Source organism: Megascapheus bottae, chromosome 18, assembly GCF_031878675.1.
Source record: "Megascapheus bottae isolate mThoBot1 chromosome 18, mThoBot2.hap1, whole genome shotgun sequence".
Classification (NCBI taxonomy): Eukaryota; Metazoa; Chordata; class Mammalia; order Rodentia; family Geomyidae; genus Megascapheus; species Megascapheus bottae.
The window spans coordinates 39,252,775-39,278,033 of NC_143526.1; the positions used below are offsets into that span (position 1 = coordinate 39,252,775).

General features: G+C 51.6%; 1 protein-coding gene across 2 annotated transcripts in view; it reads left to right on the plus strand.

Moving 5' to 3' along the window:
- Nucleotides 1-25,259, plus strand: part of Eya2 (EYA transcriptional coactivator and phosphatase 2) — a 61,870-nt gene that overhangs the window by 32,621 nt on the left and 3,990 nt on the right. For both annotated transcript variants that reach the window (XM_090352471.1, XM_090352472.1), the window contains exons 7-12: nt 816-899; nt 15,723-15,812; nt 18,924-18,982; nt 20,631-20,791; nt 23,524-23,638; nt 24,112-24,233. In XM_090352471.1, coding sequence (XP_090208597.1) covers nt 816-899; nt 15,723-15,812; nt 18,924-18,982; nt 20,631-20,791; nt 23,524-23,638; nt 24,112-24,233 — 631 coding nt within the window. The remainder of the gene's footprint in view (nt 1-815; nt 900-15,722; nt 15,813-18,923; nt 18,983-20,630; nt 20,792-23,523; nt 23,639-24,111; nt 24,234-25,259) is intronic.

The window sequence follows — 25,259 nt, forward strand, 5'->3', positions numbered from 1 at the left end:
CATAGGTAAGAAGGCCAAGGCCTGCCTGAGGATGTCCTGAGCAAAAGTCCAAGAACCTACCTGAAAAAATAACTAAAGCAGAAAGGAAGCAAAGGGCCACAGCTCAAGTGGTGGAGGGCCTGCCTAGCAACCACAAGAACTTGAGGTACCAACAAAAAAAAAAAAAGGAAAGGAAAGAAAAAAGCAGCTGAGTGCTGGCGGTGGCTCACACCTGCAGTCCCAGCTACCTAGTTACTCCGGAGGCTGAGATCTGAGAATCACAGTTCAAAGCCATCCCAGGCAAGAAAGTCCTGAGACTCTTGCCTCCAATTAACCACCAGAAATTGGGAAGTAGAGCTGTGGTTCAAGATGGTAGAGCACTCCAGGGAAAGAGCTCAAGGACAGCACCCAGGCCCTGAGTTCAAGCCCTAAAAGTAGAAGTGACCAGAAACAGTTGAGCTTTGGTGGTGAGTAATGGGCTGAAGTGGTAGTATTTTTGCGACGTTGAGTGAGTTATGTGATTTTTCTTGTTGGTTTTGGCCTGGCTGCCCCCTGGCTTTGAGTTTTTATGTGGAGGCGAGAACAGGCTGCCCAGCTCCTGGCAGTGGGATCAGCCTGGTGGGAGCCCATGCTTGGCTGTGAGGACTGGCTCCTCACCTCAAAGAGGAGGCTGGAGGCCGCCCCCCGGGGCCCCAGCGAGGGAGCTGCATGTGTTTTATCACTTAAATATAATGCGTTTCAAGACCTGCCTTTCTGCGAGGAAATGAATTTCTGCAGGCGTGAAGTCAAATGGCGGCCGTCTACTCATCTCCCTTGTCTTCCTCTCTCCGTCGCAGCGTGTGTTTGTGTGGGACTTGGACGAGACAATAATTATTTTTCACTCTTTACTCACGGGGACATTTGCATCCAGATATGGGAAGGTAAGAAATCTATTTTGTTTCTCTCTTTTCTTTCTCCCTCCACCCCCCACCCAATGGGACTATCCATCCAATCCGTTTACCCTGGGAATTGTGGGGGCTGGTTAGATGGCTGTTCCAATCAGAGCTGCTGGAGGGCTGACAATGCCTGTGGAATTTTCCTTGGACATGTGAAAAGTTAATCACTTCCCGGTCAATTGCTCCCCTTCCAACAACCAACAGCTACGTGATAGTGGGTAAGCAAATGAGCCAGCAAATCAGATTTTTGTCTGTGTTTTTGAAACGGAGGGGAAGCTTTAGCGAGAGCTTTGCAAGTGTATCCTTGAAAACAAACAAAAACAAAAAAAAACTATGTCAGGGAGCAATCCAGTTAGAAAGAGAATTCTGAGCACGCCAGGTGGAGTGGCATATACCTGTAATCCCAGCTAGTGGAAAGGAAGAGATTGAGAGGCTTGAAATCTTGAGGCTGGCCTGGGCATGAAGTGTCTTGTTTTGTTTTGTTTTTGCCAGTCATGGGGACTGAACTCAGGGCCTGAGCACTGTCCTTGAGCTTTCTCAAGGCTAGAGCTCTACCACTTGAGCAAAAGCACCACTTCTGGTGTTCTAGATATGTGGTATGGAGGAATCGAACCCGGGTCTTCATGCATACTAAGCAAACACTTTACTACTAGGCCGAACTCCCAGCCCCTGGGCATAAAGTTTTGACAGGACATCTGGAAACGAATCTAAAACAATAAAAGGTTGGCAGACTGGCTCAAGTGGTAAAATACCCACCAAGCAGAACACAGCTGTGAGTTCAAACCTCAGTAACTGCAAAGGGAAAAATAAAAGAATTATTGACTAATTGGGCACACACATGCACACACACACCTCATGGTTCTTTGCATTTGTGTTATGGATTTCCTGACAGACCCTAAGGGTGCCAGCACCTGCCCTGATGACGCTGGGACATGCAAGTGTTTAGAGCGTGCCAGGAAATGCTGTGGGCATCTTCCTGGAGGCTTGGGGCCCGGTGCAGCTTCCAGATGACCCACCAGTGCCTGGAAAAGTTTTCTATGTCTATTGAGGGAGCAGAAGTCAGATTTGACATCAGCTCATGGCTTTCCCAGCTGCTAGGTTTGTGTGTGTGTGTGTGTGTGTGTGTGTGTGTGTGTGTGTGTGTGTGTTGGTTTTTGTTATTTTTTTTATTGTTTGGGGCTTCTAACAAGCTGGCTATGTAATTAGCAAGCTAGATTTATTGTCTGCTGTAGCCCAGTGAGGATCTGAAGCTGAAGCTGAAGCTGGGGTATTGGGGTGCAGAAATCTCACTGTGCAGAAATGTGGTTTATGTGTCTGGCAGGGCCTGTGGGTGGTGGGTGGTGGATGGGTTTGTAGGGGGCCGGGCGTGGCTCGGGTGAGGGGCGACAGGAGTAGAGTGTACATGGAAGCAGGTGTGTCACTCCACAGGGCTTCAGGGCTATGCCCCTGTGTCCCCCGGGCCCTGGTACAGGTGTTTCCTTGCTCTTGTCCCAAGGCTGATCACAGGAAATTCTACAGCTCACCTCTTTTTAATCCCCTGAGGACCCTGCAGCCTTGGGCATGGCCTTTCCCATCTCAGCCCCCCCAGGGAGTCCTTAAGGGTCCCCCATCTGCCATGTCCTGTTCTGGCTTTCTGGGCTCCTCCTAGAGTGATGAGGACTGACAACTCAGGAAGCCCTGGGTGCAGAGCAGGAAACTGAGGCCGGGAGAGAATCCAGTGTTGTGAACACCTAGAATAGGTCACGCAGAACACACCCAGGAGGTGTCCACCCGGAAACTTCCTGCAAAGGCCCTGCTGTCAAGGGCTGGAGACATCTTCTGGAGCTGTCCCCCCAGAAACCCAAACGTGGAGCGTCTCTGATGCTACCTGGAAAGGTCTCGGCGTGTGAAGGATTTGGGTACAGTGGGAGAGATGAGTGGTGTTCCACACACTGGAAACGCTTGCTATAATCTAGAATGTTCTAGAATGCCCTTTTCAACTTACATGCCATTTATCTTTTCCTTCCCTCTCCCTCTTTAACTTTGAAGCACTCTACCACTGGGCCATACTCGTGGCCCAATTCCAGGTGCTGCCCAAGCCAGCTATGTGGTGGTTCCGTGATCGTCCTACCACAGCCTCCTGAGTCGCTTGGACTACAGGCGCACACCACTGCTCCCCACTCCAGTTCTCATTTTTACTGTGTAGTCCTATGACAGGCCTAGCCACTCCCTTCCATCTGAACTGCCTCTCTCCCCACAAATGTTTATTTGCTTGTCTTCATTTATACCAAGATGAGGCACCTAGGTCTGTCTCCCTTACAGGCTCTAAGGGCAGGGACAATGAACATGATTTTTTTATCCAACCAGGCACAGTATAGGGGACAGAATTTTGCTTGATAAATACTGAATGAACCAATCAAGACAGTCCCTAACTCGGGAAGGCTCAGAAGGCCAGACTTTTCTGCTATTTTGCTCAGTGGTCTGGGAATGGTGGGCAGGCCACAACCTCTCACTTTCTGGGTGTCAAGTATTTGTTAAAGATAAGAAGGAAAGGGCCGGGAGTTTGGCCTAGTGGTAGAGTGCTTGCCTAGCATGCACGAAGACCCAGGTTCAATTCCTCAGTACCACATACATTAAAAAAAAAAAAAAAAAATCCGGAAGTGGTGCTGTCTAGCTTTAAGAAAGTCCAAGGAACAGTACTCAGGCCCAGAGCTCGAGCCCAGGACTGGCAAAAAAAAAAAAGATAGGAAGGAAAATAGAATCAAACTGGAAATTCTGAACTGGTGGCCAGCAGCCAAATTCATCCTGCAGATATTTTTGTTTGGCCTCCAGCGTGTACCAAAAAATGTGAATTTGTAGCCAACATTTGGAAATCAGGAGATTGCACAGACCAAAACAATCTAGAATTCCAGTTCTTCTTGAAAAATTGGGAAGCCTGGCCATGCCATGTTCCCACAAGGAAGCAATCAGCAGGTTGAGCGTCAACAGCCTTCAAGGGACCATGAGCTCTACGGTCCCCTGGGAGTCAGAGATGGGAGGACGTAGAGGGCCACTGGATTCAAGAACTGAGGCTCACTGGCAGCAACTTGTCCAAGAGAGAGTAAGAGTAGGACTTTCTGTGCGCTTGGGAAATCTTTGTGATTCCTCTAGAATCTTCCATCCCTACCCCAGCTCTCTAGAAGGTGAGAAAGGAATATTTTTTTTTGTTTTGTTCAGTTGTTCATTTATTATTTGGGTTCTTTTTTATTAAAGAATTTATTAACATTGATTTTTATGTCTATTACAAATGACGTGTTTAACAAACAAGTATTCAAGAAGGGAATCTCTATATACAATCACTGGCACTTAGATTTTAGAACATAATTAAAATTAGGCTGAGGGTTTGTGTCTCATGGGTACATATTAATCTATGTAAAAAACATTATGTCTATAGAGTCATAATTGTTGTGTTGGTTTTTTTTTTTGCCAGTCCTGGGCTTGAGCTCAGGGCCTGAGCACTGTCCTTGGACGTTCTCAAGGCTAGAGCTCTACCACTTGAGCCTCAGCACCACTTCTGGCTTTTTTCTATGTATGTGGTACCGAGGAATCGAACCCGGGTCTTCATGCATGCTAGGCAAGCACTCTACCACTAGGCCAAACTCCCAGCCCCTAGGGTCATAATTTTTTATGCGTATGTAATTGTGTTTATATTTCCAATACCACGTCCATAGCATTGGGTGCGCAAATATTGAGTCCTCACTCTTGTATGGTTTGGACCTAATAGCCACATATTAAGGATACCATATGCCTTTTGTTCCTTAGGTCTTGACTTGTCTCACTCAACATGATTCGCTCTAGATTCATCCACTTCCCTGCAAATGCCATTATTTTATTTTGTCTGTTGGCTATGTAGAATTCCATTGTACATATATATACCACATTTTTTTTGTATCCATTCATCTGCAGTAAGGCATCTGGATTGTTTCCACTGCAATTATTTGGGTTCTTGATTCTTAAAAGGGCTAGTCTTTTAATCTTTTGTGGATTGTTATTAGTTCTTTTTTTTCTGTCCTTTTAACTTTTTTTTTAAAGAATTTATTAATGTTGATTTTTACATCATATTTTAAATGACAAGTTTAACAAACAAGTGTTCAAGGAGGGAATCTCTATTTACAATCACTGGGACTTAGTATTTAGAACTTAATCAAAATTAGGCTAAGGGTTTGTATGTCATAGAAACATATTAATTTAAGAAATAAAACATTATGTCTATAGAGTCATAGGTTTTTATGTCTATATGTCTATATGTTATGTTTATATTTCCATTACCATGTCCATAGCTTTGGGTATGCAGTTATTGCATCCTTGCTCTTGTACTCTTTGGATTTAATAGCCACATATTAGGGATACTGGCTGTAGGTTTTTCATATATGGCTTTCACTATTTTGAGGAATGTACCTCTTATTCCTATTTTTTCTAGTGCTTTCAACATGAATGGATGTTGTGTTTTGTCAAATGCCTTCTCCGCGTCCAGAGAAATTATCGTATGATTCTTATCCTTAGCTCTATTGATGTGATGTATTACATTGATTGATTTGCGAATGTTAAACCAGCCTTGCATCTGTGGGATGAAGCCCACTTGATCATAGTGTATGATTTTTTTAATTTGTTTCTGGATTCTGTTGGCCAATATTTTATTGAGGAGTTTTGCATCTGTGTTCATTAGAGATAGGTCTGTAGTTTTCTTTTTTTGTTGGGTCTTTCCCTGGTTTGGGGATGAGAGTAATATTAGCTTCACAAAATGAATTTGGTATATCTCCTTCTGTTTCTATTTCTTGGAAGAGTTTCAAGAGTATAGGTGTTATTTCATCTTTAAATGTCTTGTAGAATTCCGCAGTGAATCCATCTGGACCTGGGCTCTTTTTGGTTGGCATTTCCCTGATGCTTCCACAATTTCATTGTAAGAGATTGGTTTGTTCAGTTTGTTTACCTCATCATTGTTCAGTGTGGGTGAAAGGAATATTTTTATTTTCCAGTTTCAACAAAAAGAGACCAAAGATATCAAGATAAAAGCTGTCTTCCCGCAGTCAAGGTAGAACAGTTGGAGCTATAGCTGCTGCTGGCCAGTCTGGGGGCTCTGGAGTCCTATCCCTTCCATGACTGGGGTCTTGCCTCTTACTGGCAAGACAAATTACAGCTCAGCCTTATCATGTTCCACCAAGAAGAAAGGGAAAGCTGGGTGCAGTGGCTCACCCCTGTAATCTTAGCTACTTAGGAGGCTGAGATCTGAGGATCAAGGTTCAAAGCCAGCCCGGGCACTAAAGGACCTGAGACTCTTATCTCCATTTAACCACTAGAACACAGGAAGTGGGACTTGGCTCAAGAGTAGGGCGGTAGCCTTGAGTTGTAGAGCTCAGGGACAACATCCAGGCCCAGGGGTAGGGTGGTAGCCTTGAGCTGAAGAGCTCAGGGACAATGCCCAGGCCAAGTTCAAGTCCAATGACCCACAAAAAGAAGGAGAAGGAAAAGGAGAAGGAGAAGAGGACGAGGACTATGGACTATCTTTGTATGTTACTTTCCTATTTTATCCCTCTCTTTGAAGGGCCAGAACCAGTAGATATACACATCACTGTTGCTCACACCCCATTGGATAAAACTTGGTCATGTGACCACACCTAGCAGCAAGGGAGTCCAGAAAAGATGGCCTTTTGGGGCAGGGGGAGGAGTTAGTCATGTGTCATTAAATTGCAAGGAGGGAAGAAGAATGGGTAGTGACAATTTCTAGCTCAAAAAATGCACAGTAAAAAAAGAATGCCCAGTCAGGCATGGTGGTTCACGCCTGTAATCCTAGCTACTCAGGAGGCTGAGATCTGAGGATCGTGGTTCAAAGCCAGCCCAGGCACTAAAGTCTGTGAGACTCTTCACGACCAGAAAACTGGAAGTGGTGCTGTGGCTCAAGGGATAGGGTGGTAGCCTTGAGCTGAAGAGCTCAGGAACAGTGCTCAGGCCCAGAGTTCAAACCCCTACGACAAACAAACAAAAAGAATACAGGAGAAAAGTGGCAGGGAGGTAAAATTATTTGTGTTGGAGGGTTCTAGGGTGTGTCTGGACACATGGATGTGGAGTTCCAGAGAAACTTGCAATCCAGAGAAGCAGAAAGGGCCTACAGGAACAGACAGAGCTTGGAGCCCTGCAGATTGACAGAACAGGGCATATTTGTAGTTGGGATTTTTGTCATGGACGTTATAGCTATGCCTTCCATCCACCTCTCCTTCTCTGCAGTAGATGAAGGCAAAGGAGCTTGGTTGTTAATAGCTTATATCAAGCAGGAGTCTCAGTTTGAAGCCAAGCGTGCTGAAGCTACCCAGGTAATTTATCAGATCACAATATTTGAAAAACCTGCGGACATTTGGGATTCAGATCTGGCTAGATCCAGGAGTTCCGGCAATGTTCTTGGGCTATCCACATAGTGATTCCTTCTCAGCCATCTGTATCAAGGGAACTTCTTCCTGAATTTAGAGCACAGCTCCTAGACGCAAATCTCCTTGTCTGCACGGATGCTGTGGCCTTCTGTAGGTCTGTGGGTGTCCTTGGCTAGCCTAGATCCACAGCTCACTCCTGGTGTAGGAGTTGCGGGAGCAAGGCAGCTCCATCTCCATTCCCATCCCAACCAAAGAGACTGAGGAAGAGGGATGTTCTCCCAGAGGGAGAACACTGAGCAGAAACCCAAGCAGTTCTCATCCTGGCCAAGAGAGGATTTGCTGTTTACTTAGAGAAAGAATCCTGACAGAGCTGAAGGGATTAGGAAACATTTCAAAACGGGGTGTTTGAGTTTACACACGAACCACACTCTCTTCCTGGTCCCCCCCCAAGGGGGACTAGCTATCCCAGCTGCCCTCGCTCCTCCTCCTGTCCATCTCCTCTCCCCAGACTGGGAATCTAGCATCTTTGAGGTATCTGGATCTCCCTGCATCCTGTGGAGTGCTGGAGCAGCTGCATTTGCCACTCCTCTCAGTTTCCTGGGGCCTCTGCTCTTCTCCCAGCTGGGGTTGGGAAAGAGGCTATTGAGATCCAAGCTGCTTATCATAAATGTAACCCTGACCGCTGGAGACTGAAGTCCTCTCTCTCTCTGTGTTGGCCTGCTCCGGTATACTGTACAAGTGTTTTGTCTGTGCTGCAAGCTATCTGTACTTCCCTCTTGTGGGGATGCAGATAAGCTCCATGCTGGGCCCCCCTCCACTCCTTGAGGAGACACCCCTGTCCAGAGAAAGACAGCAGAGCCAGCTGCCACCCACCTCTGTGCCCTGCAGAGGCCTGGAACATGGTCATTCACCCCACTACTGCCCCTGTGCCCCTCTGCCTCCACAGACCTCCTTAGACCCTGTCCTCAGGATGCTCTCCTGTGATCCCAGTTTTCTACTCCAAAATCCACGTCAGCAGCCTGGGCTCCACGCGGACCCTGCAGGCATTGGCAGCGTGGCGGGTCAGGCCCTGCTTTGCAAAAAAATTTTAGACAAGGGCTGGGAGTTTGGCCTAGTGGTTAAGGTGCTTGCCTAGCATGCACGAAGACCCGGGTTCGATTCCTCAGTACCACATACATAGAAAAAAGCTAGAAATGGTGCTGAGGCTCAAGTGGTAGAGCTCTGGCCTTGAGAAAGTCCAAGGACAGTGCTCAGGCCCTGAGCTCAAGCCCAGGACTGGAAAAAAAAAAAAAAGAAAAAGAAAATTAGACCTAGTTCTCTGATCCAGCAGTTTAAACCTATTTGTAGGGTTCAAATGAAATTCACCAACCCTGGGAGTGGGGTGAGGAGAGCTGGGGCCCTAAACCATGGCTGTCACCCCCCAATAATCCCCCACTCCCCGACATCTGGAGTTTTCCATGCACACACAAGCCAAAGTGCTTAAGGACATCTGTTTATTTTATTTCTTTAATGAGAAAACCTCCCGATTTCTCCCGATTCAGCTGTGTTTATTTTTCTTCCTGGTCACATGAGCACCTTGGATGCTTGGGGGCCGGGCCTGGCCTGCGGTCTGCTCCGAAAGCCCGGAAAGCCAGCCTGCCTAAGCAAAACACAAGCCCTGGAACCCTATAAAGCGAACTCTCCAAATAAATACAGCCTAATTCACTCGGTGGAGGTGGATTAAGTCAAGATGAATACAATTTGGAGAGGATTAGTGGGGAAGTTAGAGATTTCTTTCTCTCACTGGGGGTTAAAGCTCACAGTGAAATCTTTCCCACCTCCTGCTCTTTGACACTCAATGACAGCTACTTGGTCCTTGTGCAGATAAAGCCTGCTTGGCTGAGGGGGGTGGGTCTAGTGTGGGCTGTGGTCCCACACTAATGCTTATTTTCTTTTGTAGCCTGGCAAAGTGGGATGGGAAGGGGCGCGGGGTGGGGGGGTGCTTTCCTGGCCACTTTGAAGGGGTCAGTAAGGAAACAGGGAGTGGGGGCGGAGGAAGGCGGAAATGGTTCCTAGTAATGTGAGTGAGGGACCTGGGGGCAGGAGTGTGGGGGGGGGGGGATCTCTTGTGAAAGGCTTTAAAGAATTATTTTGTTGGATGCTGATGGCTCCCACCTGGCCTCCTAGCTACTTAGGAGACTGGGGATCTGAGGATCTCGGTTCAGAGCCAGCCCAAGCAGGAAAGCCCATAAGACTCGCGTCTCCCATGAACCAGTAAGAAGCCAGGGGTGTGCGGCTCCAGTGCTAGAGCACCAGCCTTGACTGGAAAGCTGAGGACGCGTCCACCAGGTGATGCCCAACGAGCACATCTGAAGCCTGTGCCCCGGGCTGGAACCACCTTTTCTCCTGATTCTTCTGCAGGGGCTGAGAAGTTGGGGTGAGAAAGAACCTCCCCCACCCCTGCCCTCCCACTTTTCCACCCACACAGTTCCCAAATGCCAAGTGCTTCCTGAGACTTCTGCCAACTTTGTCCCTACTCCCCTCCCACCTTTCTCTACAGGAATTTCATCCCCCCCACCCCACCCCCCAAAAGCTTCCACAAAGTGCAAAGTACACCGTGGAAGAAGTTCTTTTGTTACCCAGAAATATGAGGGGTGTCGTTCACAGGGACTGCTTGAATACACACACCCCGGGAACCCTGGAAACCGGAATAAGGGGTGGATTTCGCTGACATTAACTAGTGGGTTGAAGAGCACCCCCTCTCCCCCATCCCCGTGCCCGCCTGGGTTTTTTTTTTAACACTACTTAGCCCAACAATAGGGTTTTTGAGCTTGTACAAAACCTGCAGGGATTCCACCGGCCTCCCTCGGTGGTGAGGTGTCACTGCTGGGTGGCAGGCAGGGGGGCTGCCTTTGACAAGGAAATGGGGTCCCCCACCCACTCCCCTGCCTTCCTCTGGGAGTTCATGAACTTCCCGCCCTTGGGCTGGCAGAAGGGGGGAGCCTAGTACATACCCCCTGCCCAGACCTCAGTCCCAGGAGGAGCAGGCAGTTTAAGGGCCCCTCAGGAGTGAGCCCTCGCGATGTTCAGGGATGGAGGAACTAGGAAAAATCATAGGATGGCATAGTGTTGGCTGCTTTGGGCATCGGGGTGGGTGAGCCTGCAGGTTTGCTGCAGCATGGACTGCAGCTGGCATGAGTGAGCCGGCAGTGACTGGTTGAAGATGGTAACGGCTGCAGTGTGGAGATAGAAACGAGCTGCCTGGGTATGATAATGGCGTGTGCCCATGCTAATCCATGTGAACATGGTAATGAGGTGGTAATTAATGCGGTCATGAATGTGGTGTGAATGTTGTAGTGAACTTAGTCATGAGCATGGGGTGAAGATTTCCAGCCTCACAGGACTTAGCAAGCGCATAGTGGGTGCCCAGGAAGCCTGTGGAGGTCCTTAGATGGCACCCACAGAACCCAGCCCTGTCCCAGCTACCCTCCTCTCCCCCTGGCCAAGCCACTCCACCTTTCTTTGTGGCACTCCATCTCACACAGTCTTCGGCCCCAGGGCCTTTGCACATGTTTCCCTTTGCCGGAAATTGGCTGCAGACACCTGAACAGCCCTTCCCTTCCACCACAAAGCTGCCCACACCCCATCTTCCCAGCAGGAGCCTCCCTGGGGCAGCTCATCCATGCCCCACACAGCCCAGAGGCTGCTCCTTCCTCCTGCACCGGTCCCCTCCTGTGGGGTGTTTGCTTGTACCCCAGAACTGCTGCTTCCGGTGGTCCATGGAGATGCTTCCCAGAGCTGAGCAGCTGAACCTCAGACACACTGAATTAACTCTTGTGTGTTATGATTTCTTCCCACTAGTTTGTTACTTAGAAGATGCTCACTATGTATTTGATGGGTGCATCTTGTGTGTGTGTGTGTGTGTGTGTGTTCCTCAGGCTGGCCCCACGTTGGGATGTGAGGGGAGAGAGCTGGGTCCCAGGAGGGGAGCCCCACCTTCAGAGCTGGGAGAGATCCCCTCGCAGGGGTGTCACCTAGAGCTGTGGGTAGGGGAGCTTTGGGGACAAAGTTACCAAATATCTGAGCACTGTTACTTCTTGAGAAGAAGTTGAATTTGGTGACAGGAAGGGCTTTGGGTTACCGGTGGGGACAAGGGGAATGACACCCCTGTCCCATAGCCCATGGTCACCAGTCCCTGGGGTGGGGGTGGGGCCCCACCACCCCTTGTGTTGTGACAGTGTCAGGTGGTCACCGTTTCTGTGGCTGCCCAGCTGCTGGGTACACTGAGGCATGGCTCGGCCCAGCTCCACAGGCTGTGCAGACACTCAGGTCCCCATGTCACCCAAACCCAGGGTTTGGCCAGCGGCCCCCGCTGGACCTGTCTCATCCAGGCTTGTGCAGAACTGGCCCGCTTTAACTAGAGCCAGTGCCATGCCCTGGGCAAGGCGGGCCCGTGGCGGCCACTGCACAGCTCTGTTGCTCAGATAAATCAAAGCAATCAGTCTGACCTAGCAGACAGTGTCCTTCAGAGGCGACAAGGACAAACAGGAGAGGCCAGGGAGCCCGAGTGAGGGCACCTCTGTTGTCCCTGCCATCCACACACTGTGGGGCTGTGGGGCTGTGGGGCTTCTGAGCACGGATCAGCCCACAGCTTTCAGTCGAGTTCACAGTGGGGCAGGCAGAAAACCCTTCCCGGTCCCCTCGTCTTCCTCCCAAACTTCCCAAGAAGCCATGGGGTGTGTGTGTGTGTGTGTGTGTGTGTGTGTGTGTGTGTGTGAGTGTGTGTGTGTGAGTGTGTGAGTGAGTGTGTGTGTGTGAGTGAGTGTGTGTGAGTGTGTGTGTGAGTGTGTGTGTGAGTGTGTGTGAGTGTGTGTGTGTGAGTGTGTGAGTGAGTGTGTGTGAGTGAGTGAGTGTGTGTGTGAGTGAGTGTGTGTGAGTGTGTGTGTGAGTGTGTGTGTGAGTGTGTGTGAGTGTGTGAGTGTGTGTGAATGTGTGTGTGTGAGTGTGTGTGAGAGTGTGTGGTTTTCCCCGTACTCTTCAAATGTGTGAATCAGTCTTTTTTTTTTTTTTACTACCAGCATTACCTTGTCTTCTTTAAAAAGAAAAAAAGAAAGGTTTTTAATTCCAACAAAACTGATCTGTTTTCCAAGAGTTTCCAAGTCATTAAACCCAATTAAAACCATTAAATTCTTTCTTTTAATGACAACTTTATTACTCCAAGCTAACCGCAGGGAGGAGAGGCGTCGTCCCAGGCCGGCTTTGTGTGTTAATCCATGCCTCACCTCTGGCTGACACCTGGAGGGAGATGGGCTCTAGCAGGCCGGGCTTAATGAAGGCTTCCCGTCAGCCATTTCCTCCACCTGGCAGAAGGAGTCTTTGTTCAGCCTCTAAGCACCTACTTGGCAGTGGCTTTGGAAAGGCCTGGTTGATTTGGCTGTGACTGGTTTTGTCTCCCTCGTATGCACTGTGCTTTCTTTCCTGGATGGGGCCAGAATAGAGGCAGAAGTGCGTTGTCATGAAGTTGGGGGAGGGGGTGTCACCAGAGAAGAGTGAGGTGACAGCAAGCTGACAGGTTTCTCTGTGGTCTACAGAGTGGGCGGGCCCACCCTGAGCAGGAGAAGGGAAGTCTGCGTGCCCAGACAGGGCCTGGGACACCGGCCTGGCCCCAGGCCGCAACCCTGACTGCGAGAAGGCTGGAGTGACACTGCGGCCAGGCACCCCTCCCGGCCAGCACACTGCCCTCCCGCCTTCCCTCTGTGAGAACCTGAAGGATCTGGGGGTCTGTGGGTGGCTGGCCAGCAGCAACAGTTGCTGGAGTTGGCATCCTCTGTCAGCCACCCTTCTCTGTGTGAGTGTCCGTTCTGGGGCTTGGCCAGGACGCTGTCCTTGAAAATTGGAGCTCAAGGCTGGTGCTCTATTCTCTCTTTCTCTCTGCCAATCCTGGGGCTTGAACTCAGGGCCTGAGCACTCTTCTTGGGCTTTCTCAAGACTGCTTGAGGCACAGAACCACTTCTGGCTTCTTCTGTGTATGTGGTACCAAGGAATGGAACCCAGATCTTTGTGCATGCTAGGCAAGCACTCTACCACTAGGCCAAACTCCCAGCCCCTCTCAGATCTTATCCTCCCGAATAGTTGGGAATTCAGGCATGAGCCACCAGCACCCAGCCTGTGTGCACTTTCATGAGAGCAGCTTAGGCCCCAGCCCAGCCCGTGTTCAGCATTTTTTCATCTGGGTCAGGCACTGGACACCCTCACTCTGCATGTTTAGGGTGACCTGGGCAGGCCGGGTTTACAGAGAGTGAGAACCCCACACAGCAGGCAGCCTGAGATGAGAGGGCAAGTTTTCATCTAGGCCTTACTCCAGATGGGCTTCTCAGAAATGACTAGCCAGCCTCTACCAAATTGCATTTCCTTTGAATTTCCCTGTTGTTGGGATGCTTGTAAAACAGTTTCTGCTTAGGTGAAGCAGTCTACTCCAGCCAGAGAAGCATGGAGTTCCCCAACTCCTGGGACAGGCGTGCTTTTCTGGGCTATAGACCCACCTTTCCCTGCACAGCCAGCTTCCCTTAAGTCCCCTGGGTAGGGAACAAACATGCTAATGTATGACTGTATGAACAAGCAGAGTTTCGGAACCCTCTGGGGGACAGAGAGTACTCTAAGATGGTGTGGGTGCTGGGCTCTTGTTTTTTTAACTTCACAAAATCCTTGTAGCTCTCCACCTGTACATATATTGGAGTATTCTAGGTCGAACAGAAGTTTGCTTTGGACATCACGTTTAGTTCCTGTTTCTTCAGATTCTGCTTGCTTTCCTTTCTTGCACATGACTGGTTCTTTACCATTTGAGCCACACCTCCAGTCTGGGTTTTTAACTGCTTACTTGGAGATGAGGGTCTGGAGGAATTTTCTGTCTGGCCTGGCTCTGAATTGAGATCCTCAGAGCTCCGCCTCCTGAGTGGCCAGGATTACAAGTGTGAATACCGGTACCCCAACACCGGTACCCGCTCCTTCCTCTTGTGTTTCTCGTCCCCTGCGCAGCTGATGGGTCCCAGTCCTTTGCAGTTCACCAGCAAGTCTGTAAGTACATCTTGCAGTGAGACTCCTTATTCACAAGCATGAGTGTTCCCCTAGAACAATTGAATTACAAATGTATGCTGTTCTCTTTTTCATTTTCAACCCCGTAAACATCTCTGGATAGTTTTGTTTCAGGGGGAGAATGATTGGTTCCTTGTATGTACTAGGGCTTGAACTCAGGGCCTGCAGTCTTGTCCAGCTTTATTGCCCAAGGCCGGTGCTCTACCACTTAGCCATTCCTTTACTTCCAATTTTGTGTGTAGTTTTAGGTTCATGGAGTTATTCAAAGAAAAGTACATAAAAAACCACAGCCCAGGGACCCACCAGCTCTTTTTGCCCAGAAGCCACAGCTTTTTAATGTGGGCTGATTTAGGGGATGGGGGGGGTGACAGTTGAATCCTGACTTCTGAGTGACAGACTTGGTTATTGTTTGGTTTTCAGCACCATTTCTGACTTTGCAAAATCCAAGATAAGAATTCAGTTTTCCGAGCTGGGCTATAGCTCAGAGCAGAACGCTTGCGAAGGCCCAGGTTTCCTCCTCAGCGCCCCCACCCCCCACACACGGGCAGGGCACGGGGGGCTCACACCTGTCATCCTGGCTACTCAGGAGGCTGAGATCTGAGGATCACAGTTGAAGCCAGACCAAGGAGAAAGTCTTTGAAACTCTTAGCTTCAGTTAACCACCAAAAAGCCAGACGTGGTGCTGTGGCTGGAGTGGTAGCTCATTAGCCTGAAGAAAGCCCAAGGGCAGTGCCCAGGTCCTGAATTCAAGCCCCAGGACGGGTGTGGAGGGGGGGGGAGGATTTTTCTACAATCTTTAGGCTTTGTGGAATGGATAGTCCACTCTTCACTGCCTTCCCAGAACAACAACAAAAAAGTATGCAGCTGAGAAAGCAGGCAGTGGGCTGGGCTCAGAGCCAGGTGCAAGCAGAACAGGCCAGGTTTGCCTGCCTCAGGGCCCATGCCTTGCCACCCCCTGCCGTCCAGCAGGAAGCACACCTCAGGGAGGCCCCCAAGACACAAAGGGGGGTAACGCGGGATTGGACGACAGCCCTGCTCTGGAGTCCCTCGGTTTCCTAATGGTGGCCTGGTGTGCCTGGGTTTGTGACTTTGTCCCTACAGGGCATTCTGTCAGCCAACTCAGATGCTGACATGGCAGGAGTAGGGACCCCGGGGGGACCCCCGACCCACATGGGCTCCCAGGACTCTCAGAACTCACGTTGTGCATCCTAGCATGCAGAACCTGAACCGCCCTTGCCCTTCCACGGCTGCTTTCTGGGAGTCCCAGGAAGCAGGTGTGGCCCAAAGGTCAGGAGCTGCAGAGGAATCCATGCTGGGCCCCAGGCTGCGCTCACAGGCCCGGCCCATCTCTCCACAGGACACCACCACGTCTGTGCGCATCGGCCTCATGATGGAAGAGATGATTTTCAACCTGGCTGACACACACCTGTTCTTCAACGACCTGGAGGTTTGTGTGAGCAGGGCAGGGCAGGCTGGGCTGGGGCAGGGCACCCTCCTTCCTTTCCTCCCCACTCTATCTATGAGAAGCTCCACTTGTTCCTTTTCTTTTCTTCCCCTCCCTCCACCCCCACTCATGGGACCTGCGCGCTGTCCCTGAGCTCTGTAACTCAAGGCAAGTGCTCTACCACTTGAGCCACTGCTCAGCCTCCTGTGTAGTTAGGATGACAGACATGAGTCAGATACCAGCAGAACTGTTGTCACTGAAGGCTCCCCTGTGTCCACTCGTGGTTTATTGAGACACGACAGGCTGTCCCTTCTTCTGGGCATCTCCATTGGCCATTCTGCTGAAGTCCTGCTATTTTCTTCTTGACATTTTCTATTTAATATGTTCATCGACACAAATGTTTACAGATCTCCTGGGGCCGCAGTGATGAGCCGTGGACTAAGATGGAAACTTTTGTGCTTGTGTACCCCACGTGGGCCTTGAACTCAGGGCCTGAACACTGTCCCTGAGATTTTTTTCTTAGCTCAAGGCTGGCACTCTACCACTTAAGCCACAGCTTCTCTTCTGGCTTTTACGGCGGTTAATTGGAGATTAGAGTCTCATGGACTTGTCTGTCCAGGCTGGCTTTGAAACAAATACCAGCACACTTTTTTCTTTTTTTCAGTAAGGCTACAAATCCTTTGACCACAGGCCACCCCAGTGCCTTCTGTACAGAGCCGCTGCTTCCCGCCAGATGTGCAAGCTCCTGGCACCTGTGTGTAAAGCAGCCGAGGTCTCAGCAGGTGTGAGAACTTGATAGGTGGTGGCGTGGAGCAGGCTCCCTTCTTCACCCGCCTTTGTGCAGTCCATGGAGCCGTGGCTGCTCTGAGGCCTGCCTGGGCCTTGGCCCCAGGTGCTGGACATTGGTCCCCAAGTGGCTGTGACACACTTCCCTTCACTCAGAGCCATCAGAGGCACAGGTGGGGCTGGGAGGGCGGAGCTGCTGGGGTTGGGAAGGAGGCCTTGCGAAGCTCTGTGCAGGTGCTTCTCTGAGTCAGAAGCAGAAATTCCTTGAGGCAGGGGTGGCACTGGATGGATCCCCACATGGGCTGTGCAGCCCTCCTCACTCTGTGCCAGCTATTCCTGCTCAGAGCCCCGGAGAGCGGCCACTCCCCTGCACAGCTGGGACAGGGGCACTGTCAGGTCAGCGTCTCCTCCCAGAGGCCCCGAGGGCCCCTGTCCTGTGCAGTGTCCAGGCCTGGCCCTGCCCCACAGGTAACTCTATCCAGGTCAGCTGGTCCAGTATGAGGTAGCGTCTAGAGGGGCGTCGTGGTATTTTATGAAATCCGAAATGTGATCGCTACTGTTGTCGCTATGAGCGCCCCAACAATCCCCTCACAAATGAGGAAAGCAGCCTTCCCACATGCCTTTCCCCTGACAGAGGCAGCATGGATCCCAGCCCAGGAGCCCTGGGCTGAGTGGGGGGCGGGGAGGGGGTCTAGAGTCTGAGGAAGGCTGGGGACGGGGTGCAGTCTTCAGGGAACTGGGGAAATCTGCTGTTCATTCTGTTTTCTCCGTTTCTGGGCTTGCCTCTGAAAGCCACTTCATGAGCTTGTGTGCATCTGGGGCTGGCTGCCTCTGTGTGGCCTGCAGAGCTCAAACTCCGGAGCTTGCAGGCCAAGGCCCCAGATACCTGCACGTGAGCCAACCTGGGAGGGACGGGCAGTCGGACGCAGACGCTGCAAGCAGCTTGGAGAGACACAGAGAGAGAGAGAGAGAGAGAGAGAGAGAGAGAGAGAGAGAGAGAGAGAGAGAGAGAGAGAGAGAGAGGAGAGACGGACAAAGACAGAGAAACAGAGAGGGAGACACAAATAGTGAGACATCCCTGAGTCCACATTTGGCGCTATTTAAAAATGTCTTTTTACACCTGGAGCCAGTGGCTCATGCTTATAATCCTAGCAAACTCAAGAAGCCGAGATCTGAGTATCATAGTTCAAAGCCAGCCCAGCCAGGAGAGTCCTTAGGGCTCTTGTCTCCTATTAACCACAAAAAAGCCAGAAGTGAAGTTTCTGGACAGCACCTAGGCCTTGCGTTAAGACCAAGTAACAGCCGGCATATACACACACACACACACACACACACACCAGCATACATGTACCATACCCCCACACGCCAGCACACATATCCACACACCTAGCCACACATACCAGCATACACCAGCATACACACACCTGCATACAGCCCCACATATGCACATACACCAGCACACACTCACACCCATGCACACCAGCACTCACCCACATTTCCCCCACCCCTAACACGCACACATATCTGCACACACACTGCACACACACCAGCACGCTTAGCCCTAGGTATTACAACTCCTCCACAAACATTCCCATCAGCCCAGCACAGTTGGGGCTACACCTCCATCCTCTAAAGCAGCTGCCCAGAGAAAGACTCACAGAGCCCAGCCTGGCAGCCCTGGGTGCCTGGGGCCACTGAGCCCTTGACATGGTCTAAAGAAAGGAAGGAGCCGGGCAGACCCGCAGGCCACCATGGGTGAATGGCAGGGGACGAGTGCTCCCTGAGTGAGGGCACGGATCAGATCATGGGGTGGAGAAGCTGAGGCTTGGAGACTTCTGACATCACTCCCTGGAAGGGGATGAGCTTTTCAAGCCAAGGAGGCACCTGAGCCAGGCCAACGCAGCCAGGGCCTCTCTTGTTCCTGGGAGCTGGGCACTGGGGGTCCTGTCTTGTATCCACCCACCATGTCCTATTAATGGCATTGTTCTTTGCCCTGCAGAACTTCTTGGCTGGGATGATGAAATATATACACATTTTATTTCCAGTCATCTAATCATTTGTAAGGGGACCCAAAAGAAAGAGCAAAGGAGCACTTATCTGAGGGCCTCTGACATACAGTGGAAACTCCACACTAGACCCCGACTCCTGTCCCCACACTGTAGCTGAGCCCACCCCTCCACTCAGCATAGGAGGGCGGCTTCCCCTTCCTCTTTTTTCCAGGGCACGCTGGGCGAGGCCCCTTTCACTCAGCCACACCTCCAGCCGAGAAAGTCCACTGCCAGAGGCAGCTCACTGTTGCTCTTGTCTCTTCTTGGTGAATTTCTACAGGACTGTGACCAGATCCACGTGGATGATGTCTCCTCTGATGACAATGGCCAGGATTTAAGGTGGGGAATTTGGACCAAGAATACATCTGGATGGATGGATGGATGGATGGATGGGTGGGTGGATGGACAGACAGATGGATAGATAGGTGGGTAGATGGATGGATGGATAGGTAGATGGATGGATGGTGGGTGGATGGGTAGGTGGATGGATGGATGGATGGATGGATGGTGGATGGGGGGGTGGATGGACAGACAGATGGCTAGATAGGTGGATGGATGGATGGATGGATAGGTAGATGGATGGATGGTGGGTGGATGGGTAGGTGGATGGATGGATGGATGGATGGTGGATGGGGGGGTGGATGGACAGACAGATGGATAGATAGGTGGATGGATGGATGGATGGATGGATAGGTAGATGGATGGATGGTGGGTGGATGGGTAGGTGGATGGATGGATGGATGGATGGATGGTGGATGGGGGGTGGATAGATGGAAGGTGGGTAGATAGGTGGGTGGATGAATGGATGAATGGATAGATAGATGGTGGATGGGTGAGTAGATAGATGGGTGGATAGATGGATGGATGGTGGGTGGATGGGTGGGTGGATGGATGGATGATAGATGGAGGGTGAATGGGTAGGTGGATGGATGGGTGGATGGTGGGTGGATGATGGGTAGATAATGGATGGATAATGGGTTGGAGGTGTGGATGGATAATGGTTATGGGTGGATGGATGGATGGATAGATAAACTCACTTTCTAAATTAAAAAAGCAATTTCTCAGATTGGGAATATGACTCAAGTGGTAGAGTGCTAGCCTTGAGCAAAAGAAGCTCAGGGACAGTACCCAGGCCCTGAGTTCAAGCCCCAGGATAAGCAGATCAGTTCCTCAAATCACCATCATGTAAGTTTTATTCATATTGTTCAGAGGTTCACTTACATCCACTGCCTTGTACATTTTTTAAAGTGATGTTCAAAAACAATTTTTTGCCAGTCCTTGGACTTTCTCAAAGCTAGCACTCTACCACTTGAGCACAGCGCCACTTCCAGCTTTTTCTATGTATGTGGTACGCAGGAATCGAATCCCAGTCTTCACGCGTGCTAGGCAAGCGCTCCACCACCAGGCCACACTCCCGGCCCAAAAGCAGTTCTTGAGAGCTGAAGGGGCTGTGTAGTTTCTAGGGACGGTGCTCCATGGATGTGGGTTCTAGAAGGCAGTGGAAGCCGTTGGAAGCGAGGCAGCTTGTAGAATGGCTGGGAAATGCTAAGCTCCCCTAGGAGATCTGAAAGTGTAACCTCAGCTCCTTACTCAAAATTATTACAGTTCCGTGCCTCGCGTGCGTGGTGTCTCATGCCTACAATCCTAGCCACAGGGGAGGGAGGCTGAGATCAAAGAGATCGTGGTTTGAGGCCAGGGTCTCACGGCTTGTCCTGCCTGGGCTGGCTTTGAACGGCGATCCTCAGATCTCAGTCTCCTGAGAAGCTGGGTAACAAGCCTGAGGCACTGGTGCGCAGCTCAGAGCCTTTTGGAGGTAGAGGACTTTCGAAGCGGCTGATAGGTTCTTGGGGATCTTCCAAGCCAGGGTGTTGCTCCTCCCCCAGTGCTCCCACCACTGTGTGCCCTGGCTACACACACCCCAGGGCCCGTGGCGTGTCTGCGGGGCCTGGTCTGCTCACACTAACGCCACCCGTGTCCACCTCCCTAGCACCTACAACTTCTCCACGGACGGCTTCCACAGCACGGCCCCGGGGGCGGGCCTGTGCCTGGGCGCGGGCGTGCACGGCGGCGTGGACTGGATGCGGAAGCTGGCTTTCCGCTACCGGCGCGTGAAGGAGATGTACAACGCGTACCGCAACAACGTGGGCGGTGAGTGCCGCAGCAGGAGAGGGAGGCCCAGAAGTGGGAGGACAGATGGTCCCCTGGTGCCCCTACCCACTCGTCCCCATGCCAGGCACTGCACTGGGAGCTCATGCACCGCAGCTGGCTCCAGGTAACTCCAGGAGGCTCTGCTCCCAGAACATGGGGGAGCCTGGCAGGCTTACGAAAGTGGCCCTGGCTGCGGCCTGGGCAATACCTGTGTGTGTGAAGGAAGGCAGCGCCCAGGCCCCCATGCCGAGTCTGGCACTGGGGAGCCAGGAAGTGCAAGCCCCCGAGGGCTGCTCTCTGAGGGCCACGCACTGCCCTCGCATGATCCCGCAAGCCGGCTAGACGTGCAGGACTTGGCTGGGCGCGTGGCTCACGCCTGTCATCCTAGCTGCTCAGGAGGCTGAGATCTGAGGAGCGCAGTTCAAAGCCAACCTGGGCACAAAAGACCATGAGATTCCTATCTGCAATTAATCACTAGAAAACAGGAAGTGGGGCTGTGGCTCTAGGGGTAGAGCAGTAGCCTTGAGCTGAAGAGCTCAGGGACAGCGCCCAGGCCCAGAGTTCAAGCCCCACGACCCACAAAAAAGAAAGGGAAAAAAATGTGAAAGAAAGAAGAAATGCATGACTTCTGCCGGACACGGTAGTGTGTGGCTGCAATCCCAGCACCTGTGAGGCTGAGAAGGACAACTTAGAGTTGAGGCGGGCTAGCCTGGGCTGCCTTGCAAGAAAACAAGAAAAGCAGGACTTGGGCCCACCCAGGTGGCTGGCTGCGAACCTGCACTTTGAGATTCCCCAGTGATGGAAACACTGAGGTGGAAGGAGGGTCAGAAGTCACTCGTTCTCAAACGTGGCAGCCCTGCTACCCCTCTTGTCCATGAGCCCATGGGAGCGCTCAGGTTTGTAACTGCATCAAGACCCAGCACAGGATCCATTTTAAACCAGTTAGGTGGAGTGATGGGAAGAAGTGATGTCCCATGTATTGGGACAGCAGAAACTTCAGGGACTTGGCCCAAAATGCACAGGGAGGGACTTAACCAGGTAAAAACAGAGGTGAGAACAGAGGAGGTTGGTTCAGGTTCTGGAATGGTGTATGCAAAGGTCCTGGGGCAGGAGCACGCTTGATACCTCAGTGGGGAAAAAAAAAAGGGAGGGGGCTCAAGGCTGGAATAGCAGGATATCAGGACGATGGCAGCAGGTAAAGCTGGCTGCTAAGTCGAGGCAGGACTGTCCTGTGGGCCCTGGACTTTATCTTAAGGGAGCACAGGCTGAGGGAAGACAGTCAAGCACAGAGATCAGTTACCAGCCCTGTCTCCACTGTCTCCTCCTGTGCTGAGCAAGTCAGTCAACCTCACCAAGCCTGTTTCCTCACCTTAAAAAAAGAGAGAGAGAAATAAAATTAGTATCCTCCACAGGGATGCGGGAGTGAAATGAAGCTTTGCTAAGAGTACAGGGTCATGCACAGAGAAAGAACTTGATGGTTGTTGCTTTTTATCTTATAAACTGTTTCTACCATAATAGCATTAGCTCCATAATCTGTGTGTTCTCTTCATCTCAGCACATTCGATGCCAGTTACATTACTGTGAAGGTGTGGGTGGGTGGATAGGTGGATGGATGGGTGGATGGATGGGTGGATGGGTGGGTGGGTGGGTGGATGGATGATGGGTGGATGGGTGGGTGGGTGGATCAGTGGATGGGTAGATGGATGGGTGGATGGATGGGTGGATGGGTGGGTGGGTGGATGGGTAGATGGATGATGGGTGGATGGGTGGGTGGGTGGATCAGTGGATGGGTAGATGGATGGATGGATGGATGGGTGGATGGGTGGGTGGGTGGGTGGGTGGATGGATGGGTGGATGGGTGGGTGGGTGGATGGGTGGATGGGTAGATGGATGGGTGGGTGGGTGGGTGGATCAGTGGATGGGTAGATGGATGGGTGGATGGATAGGTGGATGGGTAGGTGGGTGGATGGGTAGATGGATGGGTGGATGGGTGGGTGGATGGGTGGGTGGATCAGTGGATGGGTGGATGGATGGGTGGATGGGGGGTTGGGTGGATCAGTGGATGGGTAGATGGATGGGTGGATGGATGGGTGGATGGGGAGGTGGGTGGATCAGTGGATGGGTAGATGAATGGGTGGATGGGTGGGTGGGTGGATGGATGGGTGGATGGATGGGTGGATGGGTGGGTGGATGGGTGGGTGGATCAGTGGATGGGTGGATGGATGGGTGGATGGGGGGTTGGGTGGATCAGTGGATGGGTAGATGGATGGGTGGATGGATGGGTGGATGGGGAGGTGGGTGGATCAGTGGATGGGTGGATGGGTGGGTGGATCAGTGGATGGGTGGATGGATGGGTGGATGGGGGGTTGGGTGGATCAGTGGATGGGTAGATGGATGGGTGGATGGATGGGTGGATGGGGAGGTGGGTGGATCAGTGGATGGGTGGATGGATGGGTGGATGGGTGGGTGGATCAGTGGATGGGTGGATGGATGGGTGGATGGGTGGGTGGATGAATTGATGGATGGATGGATGATGGGCAGACAAATGACAGGTAGGTAGCACAGTCTGTGGATGGATCAATCAATTGGTCCCAGGAGAAGGGGAGAAGGAGCCGCTGGATTGAATTGAGTTTGGGGGCGCTCTGATTTGGACACTCAGGATGCACGTTAGACCCCCTTCCCTGCCTCTGTCCTCCTTTCTAACACCACTGCCCTGCCTCTTCCGTGTGCAGGCTTGATCGGAGCTCCCAAGAGAGAGGCGTGGCTGCAGCTGCGGGCAGAGCTGGAGGCCCTGACAGACCTGTGGCTGACGCACTCTCTGAAGGCGCTGAGCCTCATTAACTCCAGGCAAGCCAGGGACGGGCGGCCGCCCAGGCTCCCCCTGCTCCTCCTCCCCGCATGTCCATTTCTACACACTTGTTAGTGCCGGGCGCCCCGAGTTACTCACAGGGCTGCAGATACCTCCTGGGCCCAGCAGGAATCCAGATTCCTCCAAAGACCAGAACCTTCCTTTACCCCAGTCCCTGCTTCTCCCTCGTGTCCTGGGCTCTTCCTATGTGGCCCCAGCCACTCCCTGGAGCCCTAGAGCTCCAGTGTGTGGCACTTACAGAAACAAACCACACATTGTTGGCTTCCAAATGCAGCCAAGCATGGCAGCCATATTGCTTTCCAGGATAGGCAGCGTCAGGTTTACAGGAGGAAGAGCTGTGGCTCCCCCCGACCTTAACATGACCACACTCCATATCCCCCCACGCCCCCACCCCCCACAGCAGGCCCTGGTGGTGCCTCTGGGTCTGATCCAGGGTCTCCTTTGTCCTCAGGCCCAACTGTGTCAACGTCCTGGTCACCACCACGCAGCTCATTCCTGCTCTGGCCAAGGTGCTGCTGTATGGCCTGGGCTCTGTGTTTCCCATCGAGAATATCTACAGCGCCACCAAGACAGGTGGGCAGGGGCCGGACTCAGGAGGCGGCTGGTGTGGGATTGGGGACCCCCAAACGCAGCTCCTTCCCCAGGAAGCAGGCAGAGTGAGCAGCCAGAGCCAGGCGCTCTGCCTAGGGCAAGTTACGAACGCTCCTGACCTTGGGCACAGGAGGGCAGCTGATAATATTTTATCCTCATCTCTCTTCTGAATAGATGAAAAAGCCAAAGCAGTATGTTTCTGTTTGAGACGTGGCTGGTGCCACGAATAGGCAACAAGCGTGAGGTCCTGAGTTCCAATCTCAGCACCACACACACACAACACACAGTCAGCAGTGATGCTTCCAATTGGAAAGATTCACCTTTCTCTTTTTCTGGCGCAAAACAACTCAGTGGCTACTCATTTGGAGGTGTTTTCTTAAGCACAGTTTTGTGTTGTTACGTTTTGTTTTTTGTTGGTCGTGGAGCCTGAACTCTGGGTCTAGCCGCTGTCCCCGAGCTCTTCAGCACAGGCTAGCACTCTGCCACGTCAGCCACCACACCAGCTCCAGTTTTCACAGAGTTTCTTGCACTGGCTGGCTTTGAGCCTAGATCCTCAGATCTCAGCCTCCTGAGTAGCTAGGATGACAACCGTGAGCCACTGGGGACCAGAAGGAGAGCAGTTCTGGGTGGGGTTTTGGTTTTGGGGTTTTTTTTTGGGTCTGGACTGATTTCTCCCAACTTTTAACACAATGTCAAGTGCTGTTCAGGCCAGCATGGGGGCCCTGCAAGCCTCCCAGCCTCTCTTCTTTTCTATTGTGAGGGTTGAACCCAGAGCCTGGCACATGCAAGGCAAAGTGCTCTACCCCTGTTGGTTTTGGTTTCACTAACTTTTTCCCTGGGCTGGGCTTGAACTCATTCTGCTGCCTCCACCTCTCAAGAGGTGGGATTCCAGGTATGTACCACTACATTGGGCTTTAATTTTTTTGTATTATTATTAGAAAGGTGATATACAGAAGGGTTATAGTTTTGTAAATCAGGTAAAGAGTACCTTTCTTTCTTTCTTTCTTT